Source organism: Acomys minous, assembly GCF_964271855.1.
Source record: "Acomys minous genome assembly, chromosome: 19".
Taxonomy (NCBI): domain Eukaryota; kingdom Metazoa; phylum Chordata; class Mammalia; order Rodentia; family Muridae; genus Acomys; species Acomys minous.
In genome coordinates, this window is record NC_140499.1 from 15,883,666 (window position 1) to 15,892,591 (window position 8,926).

At 45.8% G+C, this 8,926-nt stretch overlaps 1 protein-coding gene across 1 annotated transcript; it reads right to left on the reverse strand.

The window, feature by feature from the left end:
* Nucleotides 1-2,596: 2,596 nt before the first annotated feature.
* SMIM43 (small integral membrane protein 43) lies at nt 2,597-8,477 on the reverse strand. Its single transcript, XM_084769073.1, has 3 exons — nt 7,595-8,477; nt 6,793-6,889; nt 2,597-3,067 (listed from the first exon to the last, which is right to left on the reverse strand). Exon 1 carries the CDS (start codon nt 7,822-7,824, stop codon nt 7,633-7,635), a length of 192 nt encoding a protein of 63 aa, XP_084625199.1. The 5' UTR covers nt 7,825-8,477; the 3' UTR covers nt 2,597-3,067; nt 6,793-6,889; nt 7,595-7,632.
* Between the last annotated feature and the right edge of the window lie 449 nt (nt 8,478-8,926).

Here is an 8,926-nt window from a genome sequence, read left to right on the forward strand (position 1 = left end):
TCAATAGATGGTGCTTATAGATGAAAAGATCCTCAAAGTGCAAAGATGGCACAGGTAGAGAGATGGACACACTTGCTCTGTTCATGGAAACATAAGAATATATACCCTTCCTGGACACCATTCAATCCTCAGTCACTTTTATAGACAGTCAGTTAGGCTTCTGCATGCATCTTTACCTTCACCTGCCCACTTCATCCAATGATAGTGAGACTATCCAGACTTGAAGCCGTGATGTGGACCTGGGGACCCCTACCCATAAACAGACTGCATAAACGAAGTTTACCATGTAGACCCAGGGAAACACAGTGCAGATGCTTTCATCACTGAGCTCCCACTTCAGGACTTAGAAGCCGCTCACCCCACAACAGCACCAGCAATAAAGGGGATACGTCTGCTTTGCCATGGCTGACAGACAGTGAGGCACCCTTCTTGACCAAGAGATAGCCCAGATCAGGACTCAGATTTAAACAAAGGAAGCCCTAGTCTCCACTGGAGTTTTCTTATGGTTCTGTATATTTCAAAGTATTCAAGCTTACCAATGTGCACTGCCAGCCTTGGACCAGGAGCTCAGACTAATAATTCCATTCCTAATATTTATACTGAATAGTAAGACTACTATATGACTGAGACATTGGCATTTGGAGGTCCCTGTGGGACAGAAAAGATGTTGATGATGGTGACCCAGTGGAAAAGTAAAGTGTGTTCAATAAATAAAGAAGGGATGGGAGAGAAGAGAGAATGGAAGAGGGGAGGAACGAGAAAAGGAGAAATTTTGAGGAAATCTGGTTTATTTGTATGGAAAGAGGAAAACATTCTTTACCACATACCATATATGAAGCTCAATTCAAGATGAATAATGGGCTGGTAAAAGTGTACAAGAAAGCAGAGCCAACTACTTTTGGTAACCAGGGTGAGGGCAGGGTAGGCAAATGTCTCATAAAGAGGACACGGAAAGCAATGAACAAAAAGTGGATACGTTTAAAACTTCAAAAGTAAAAATACCTTTAAAAACACTTCCAACTAAATCCGTAGATTAACCACAGGTGAGAGAAAGAGTGTCTGTGAAAGGAATCGGTCTGGAACATTCTCATCATTTCTACAACTCAGTCCAGCAAGCCACACAGGGAACTTGGAGACATCACAATTTACTCAAACTTTGAACATAACAGAAGACTCATTCAATGTTTTTGAAAGATAATACTGTCAGATAAACTTGTCTATTAAAAAGAAAATCTGATAAGAAAATCAACATTTCTTTCTATTTATTAATCATATTCCAATCGATACAACAAAGTTTGGGTAATAACAAGTTACTGAAAATCACACACACACACACACACACACACACACACACACACACACACACATACACACAAAAACCTGAGTTACATGTAATTGTTATTTTATATATTACAACATTTAAAAATATAAAGCATTGGGCAGTTTGTAAAACATGCACAGAACGATACTTGGGCATTAACAGTGCTAAAAAGTGAAATAAAGTGCATAAGACAAAATGACCTATGTCAAGGACACAGACTGGGATGGGGGGGGAGATGTGGTGAATCAACACTGCCGTTTTTTGTCCATGATCACTTAGTACTAAAGCCTACCCCACATGGTACAAGAAGAGATGCAATACGTACATGATACCATTTTCATGTTAGTTCTAACATACCAACTTTCTCTTTCTTCAAGGAGAAAACATTAGTGCAAGAAGAGCAGTAAAAACCAGGGGATGTGGAGCACATGGCTAGCTGCCACCTCCTCACTTTATTCTAACACACACACACACACACACACACACACACACACACATACACACACACAAAAGAGGGTATGAACTGTACATACAAAAGCCACCAGCCCCATGTGGCTGTCTCAGGTGAAATGAAATAAAGTGTAAGCCCCGCTAGCCATATTTCAGTGTTTACTAGACACATGTGGCTGGTAGTTGCCGTCTTGGGCACCACAGATAGATATAGAACAGTTTCATATCACAGAAAGTTCTTTTGCACAGCTCTGGGTGTGGGAAGTGTTTCTTCTCCCTCTGCTTGGCCAGTACGTAGGCTGTGAGTAGAAGCAGCTCGCGAGGCGATCTCCCAGGATATTCCTGGATTGAGGGTGGAGTCGCAGAAGGAAGAGAGGTAGCCTTTCTGAGCACAGAGTGCCTTCCACTGCGTGTGGAAGGGGTGGCCTTTGTGGGGATCAAATACACCACCAAAATTTAACCAACAGGAAAATGATGATGGAGGGGACGAAAAAGCAAAACAACCTATATTGATCATACACCACAGCTCCGGCCAGGCAGTGGTGGCACACGCCTTTAATCCCAGCACTTGGGAGGCAGAGTCAGGAGGATCTGCCTGGTCTATCTACAAAGTGAGTCCAGGACAGTCAAGGCTATACAGAGAAATCCTGTCTCAAAAAACCAAAACAAACAAACAAACTACACCAAAGCTCCAGGAAGAGGTTATGAAGACAGCCTCAGACCCCGCCCCCCACGCCCCCCACGCCCCCCACGCCCCCCATTCCTCCACGTCCCCCGCCCTGCGCCCTCCCATTCCCCACCTCCCCACCCCTCTCCGGCCCTGCACACCCCGCCACACAAATGTGCAGACTTCCAGGGTACTCGCTTAGAAAATCCTGAAGAAAGTCAGTCCTGACAAACATTTCCTGAGAACTAGGGAGAGGAGACGTTTTCACTCTGCTCAGCCACATCCCTTGGGACTGTGAGGGGACCGGAAGGTGTGGGGGAACCACAAAGTTCTTCTTTCTTGAACACTATGCTTTCTGCGCAACGGTGCTTTGTAACCAGGGCATAGACTTCCGGCTGTACACCCAAGAGCCACCACCATTGTCCGTATCTAGAGAGCTCAAGTTTTGGTTGAAGGCAACAGCATCCATATTGTTAAAGGACCGTGACCAGTTGACATCATTCTTGCCCTTGGGATATGAATCTGGCCACCGAGAAGCTCTTCAGAAGGAGTGGACTCAGATCGGCAGGCTCTGTTTTTCCTCCTGGCTTCCTTCTTCTTGTGGGGAGCCATGGAGACCATATGAGCATCTGAAAAACAAATACCACCTCATATGAAGTGCGAGTTACTTGAGACATAACAAGAGCCCTAATGTGTTCAGGCGCCTGTTTAATAACTCCCTGCTCCACTGAGATAACAATCCCTCTTGATTCTCAAATTTCTTCCTATAGTACAGCAATCATGCCTAAGCAGCCTGGACTGAGCAACAAATTCAAGCAGCTTCATAGAGCTAACGCCAGCAGAACAAAGGCTGGGTGTAAAAGATTTTTAAGTTGGACCCATCTACTTCTTCTAGATCTGTGTAACAGGACCAGAACTCCAGAGATGGGCGGGGTCGTAAAAAAAAGAATCAAGGATTGAAAAAAAAAAGTGGGGGTGGGGGATGAGGCAGCTTGATCCAGGAGGAGAGTTTTTTTTCCCCTTAGAGTTTATTTATTATCATTTCTTTCCAGACATAGGCTGCCTTTCTCATTTCCCAGCTTCCTAGTTGGTAAAATGCTTATTATTCAGACAACTAGATTAGCATTTAATCTAGTTCTTATTTGTTTGTGAAAACAAAATAACAAATGGATATCTGAAGAATTTGTGTAACTGATCCAAGCAAACAAGCAAACATACCCCATTACATCAACAACTCAGGGTTTTTGTTTGGTTGATTGTTTGCTTGGTTGGTTCGTTGGTTTTTTGAGCCAGGGTTCCTCTGTGTAGCTGAGGGTATCCTGGACTTGCCTTATAGACCAGACTGGCCTCGAACTCACAGCAATCTGCCTGCCTCTGCCGTGAACCACCACGCCCGGCCCAACAACTCAGTGCTTAACCTACCCTGGTATATAATTCAGGTACCTGACTACTTTTAGCGGTCGTGGACTTTATTTGCAGATTCAGCTTAAATAAGCAGAAGTAGCACAGACTAGCTGCAGGAGCTATTTTAAACTTGCAGACACTATCTACATTCCTCATTAGTATAACTAGAATTCTAAAAGTCTCCAGATCATATGACTGGGGAGGAAGACCATCTCCCACTCTCCTTAAATGGCTGAACCATTCACAACGTTCAGAACGCTCATCGCTTATAACTGAATTCTAGTGTGCTTAGTCTGAAACTAGGGAAAATTGGGAACATAGAATGTCACATTAAAAATAGGGTGTTGCGTGTTTTCTTTGCATACCTTGTTCCAAGTTTCCACCTCTGCAATGAACCAAAAACAAATCCTTCACTCCCCAGAAGCCCATTCTGGGCACGGTGTGGGTAAATCCCTGCCCTCCCCCCACCCCCACCCCAGCTGCACCAGATGGCATCAGGCCCTCAGCTACACCTGCCCCTGCAAGGGAAACGCAGGCATAGGAACCTACTTTATCAAACGTTTTCGATTTTGCAAATTTGTAAATTCCACTTAGAATATGGTCTTCTCTAGTCAGAACTACGGATTCATTGTGACTACAAGTTTGGAAACAATCTTGAACAATCAAGGTTGTCCTAATAAGATGTGAAGCCTAAAATTTATACCTAATTATTAAGTAGCAACATTTGAAATAAAATACTAATGATGCGTTTTATCACTGTGGTCCATTTCCTTATAATGTAGGGCATTTGTCTTCTAATGTTTCTGAAGTCTTTTTGAAAGATGAAACAATAATATTTTATAATAAATTACACTGACAAAATGAGCAGTTCCTTTGAGTGTTACTGACTTACCAAATGCTTTAGTGCCTAAAAATTCATACTTATCTCACCTTTCAAAATATGGGCAGGCACAGTGGTCCTCCTCATCAGGAGGATGAGCCAGGCAGTTGATGAGTTCTAGGGCAGCCTGGACTCCCTAGTGAGCCCCTGTTTTATTCATATGTATGAGAACTGACAGGGCTATCAGGACCAGGGTGTGGTCAATACATGGAAATGGTATTGTGGATACCAGCTCTTTAGATCTAATTCAAATGTAAGTTTTGTTGTTGTTGTTTGGTTTGCTTTTGGTTTTTCAAGATAGGGTTTCTCTGTGTAACAGCCCTGTCTGTCCTAGACTCACTTTATAGACGAGGCTGGCCTCGAACTCACAGAGATGCACTTGTCTCTGCCTCCCAAGTGCTGGAATTAAATGTGTCCACCACCACAACTGGCTCAAACATTAGTTTTTTGAGTCAAGCATAATAGCACACTCCTGTAATACTGGAACACAGATTGACCACCTCAAGTCCAAGGTCAATCTGGCCTCTAAAACAAGTTCCAGACTAGCTTAGGCAACATAGCAGGACTCTGTCTCAGGAAAACAAACGAACCAAGAACAGCTCTACTTTAGGGGGTCAGCCTTGTGCTGAGTCTTGGAAAATGGTGACTGGATAAAAATAACCAGAAAAGACATTTCTTCTACAGATGTCAGATTTTCAAAGGCAGAATTACTAACTAAAGGGCAGAGTTGGAGATGCCAGCAACGCATCCTGTGGGCAGATGTGAGGAATTCTAATTCCTGTGTTTTAGAAATAAGTTCCAGGTAGAAGTCATATGAGAAGAATAAATATCCTTGGGCAAAGCTACATAGATGAAAACTTAGTAATTAACATATTAGTTAGTGTGGTGGTAATGGAATGGCCCTGAACCCAAAATGGAATGGCAGCTGCCTCTTTCTTAGTAACGTGTCTATAAAGCTGCAGAGAGATGATGCGCTTAGTACTGAGATGCCCACATTTTCTGATCTCTCCAGTCAGTGAAGAGTTGGGGCAGACTGGACCCCTGGACCCCAGGACCCCAGGACTCCGGGACCCCGGGACTGCCAGGAAGATGCAAAGATTACAAGGTCAAGAAGCCAAGCTGGTGGTTAAGATAACTGATATCCTGATTATTTACAAAGTATGAAATGATTATTTTCTGTCCTTATAAACAGCCACAACTGCTCATTAATCACCCCCATGTTTATCATCTGCGTTCATACAAACCCCGCAGGCCTGTACAGAAACATCCCTGCGGAGCTATCAGCTAATGAGAGGACCATTGTTCAAATCACAATGCAGACTCCTGGCTGCTAAGTTTGGAATTCAGACTGCAATCAAAATCAAGCCTTACTGTAGCTCTGATAAAGACGCGATAAGAAAATTTACTCAAAGACATAATAGCTAAGCTAAACCATTGTCTTCATTTAAGACCAGCTTTATTGTGCCAGAATAGAATAGAACACGTAGGAAATCAACTTATTGTCTCAGGCCCAGATCATTCCGAACAGCGACTCGCCTAGATGGATGTGTTTGTTTTCCCCCTTGCTTAGATGGCCAGTAAAATGTAATGTTACGGGTTTTAACTCTCTATAGTCTGCCCTTCCCCGTGTGTGTGTGTGTGTGTGTGTGTGTGTGTGTGTGAGAGAGAGAGAGAGAGAGAGAGAGAGAGAGAGAGAGAGAGAGAGAGAAATTAGTGTTTCTGTGGCAAAATTTGTCCTAGCCTGAGAAAATTAACCCCAACCCCTCCCTCCTGAAGGGACAGGATACTAAAGACAAACGATATTCTCACCTCTGTACTCTTTTCAAACAAGAGGGAGGTGCCTATTACATTTCCAAAAGCTCCGAGCTGGTCTGTCTCATTCTCACAACCTGAGTCTTCTCGGTGATTTTTGCAAAGCCTCGGAAATTGTCCTGGCTTCTCAATTCTGATGGAAGCTCTTCAGTGCAGAGGAAGAGGAAGCCCTTACCTTCCTGGCACCTGTTCCTTGCATCTGGACCCCTCTCTTTAAGAGGCCCTGGATCTTGAGACATTAAGAGGCCCCCAACATACCTTTTGCAAGGGGATTTCCACCACCCCAATTTCACTGGAGTTTTGGTCCCGGGAGTCACCAGCCAAGGACTTCAGCCTGAGTCCAGATGATGTAGATCTAGGAAAAGCGATCAGGAAATGATGTCTCAAACTAACATCGTCTGACCCTATTCAGGGTGCACAGGTGAGCTTTCCGCCTGCCCGTCAGCCATTTCCGGGAGGTCTGACACATTAACGGTGAACAGGCGTTCACCAGCTTCACACCAGCTTTCTGCTCCGTTTTAAGTTATGCAAAGTAGCCCTTTCTGCCTGCCCTCCGCCGTTCTCAAAAGGTCATTTTTTTTCCCAGCGAATCCTTCTTATAGTCGCCCTCTGCTGCTCCAGAATCTAAGCCTACCTTTGACAACCCCGCGCCCCTCTAGGCTAGGAGTAGCAATCAAAAATAGGTGACCCTCGGGAGAGCACTGAATCATTTCAGTGGCATCACCACTGGAACTCCCCTCAAAGCAAAGCTCACACACTTTAGTATTTGGTTAATTTTGTTGGAACTGGCGGAACTGAGTTGACTGAATAATGGAATTGTCCTCCCTTAGATACAAATGAAGTTGGTCTGGGAAGAAGAGTTCGCAGGTGGGCGCACCCGTTCTCGCCCCTAAAGCTGCCCTCTCCTGCTGAGTCTCCTCTCCCGGAGTCAGCCTTGCTCTAGAAGAACTCGGTTCCAGCACTAGACTCCTGTCCCCTCGATCCCCTGCTCAGGAGCGGATCCAGAGACCCGAAAGGAACAAAGAGTGTGGCCCCCTGCGGCCACTCTCAAGGGGTGTACCTGGATCCCCGCGGAACTGAGACCCCCTGCCAGCCGGGTCACACTGCTTGCTCGTTGTTGAAACCCCAAGGCTCCCGATGCAGCGACAGGCGCCCGGGCTGCAGCGTCCCAGCCGTATTGGCCACCGAGTTCTTCAGCTGCTTGATGACTACGAAGAGCAGGAGGAAGAGGAGGAAGAGCAGGAAGAAGAAGAGCGCCAGGTACAGCAACAGATTCAGCTCCCACTCCATGCTGGGCGCCGCCCGAGCGGTGCGTTTCGCCTGGAAAGGCTCCGTGCGCTCGCCCCCGGCTTCCCAGCTCAGCTGCGATCCGCCTGGTCTCCGCGGGTCCCTAGGAGCGCCTGGAACCGGGACCAGAACTGTGAGCGCCGTGAATCTTCTGTATAGATTCGAGCTAGCTTCTCCAGAGCTAACTTCAGCGGGTGGAGACGAGGAGGAACGGCCCAGCGTCTCGCGGTGTCGACAGCTGGCTTCCTGCAGGTGTCTTTAAGATTCCCATTGGGGACAGGCAGTGCATCCTCTGTCCCCTCTCTTCAATAATTAACGTTCTTCGTAATTTGCCCCCGCTTGCACCTTTCCAAAGGAGACACAGAAGAATAAAAGGTGGCTGTAGGTGCCTTCCAAAGGGTTGGGAGATGCTCCTTGGTGTGAGGTAAACTATGGATGCATCCACAGTACCACTTCAAGCTGCCTTGCCTCTTAGAATTGCCCAGGCCATGCATTGACAGAGTGCTGTTTTCCCCCCTCTGTGCTATAGGTCTTTATGGAGCTCTAACAGTTAAATGCGCTTCACATGCCATACTTTATAAAAGCTTTCTGTTGTTGGCTTGAAAATCAACTTTATTTATTCGGTGAAAAAAGGAACAAAGCTCCATGTTTGAAATTACCCATACCTCAGATGATGACGCTCTCTGTCAGAAATGAAGTTCTTCGTTATTGAGTGTGCCGGTCAGTTTTTCATACATGTGACAAGATACAGGGTTATTTTGGATCCTCATTTCAGGAGTTTGGGTCCTAGTCAGCTGGCTCCGCTGTTTTGTGGCCTGTGAAAAATGGAAGCACCACGCAAGAACCCCAGGACAGATTGCTCCATTCAGACAGGCAAGGAGAAAACAGCGGAAGTGGAAGGGTCCAGGGACAAGTGCACTCTTCAAAGCTACACACACACACACACACACACACACACACACACACACACACACACTGCCCAGTGGTGTAGTCCCTCCAACCAGGCCCCACTTCTGGAGAGCCCATTCTCGCCTGAATTTATCAATGGATTCACTCACCCATCAATGCCGTTTGTGTTCTCCTGACTCACCTCTCAATCGCTGCT

What these genes read in the sequence shown, in the direction of transcription:
- SMIM43 (XM_084769073.1), bottom strand. Translation starts at nt 7,824, where the DNA reads ATGGAGTGGGAGCTGAATCTGTTGCTGTACCTGGCGCTCTTCTTCTTC.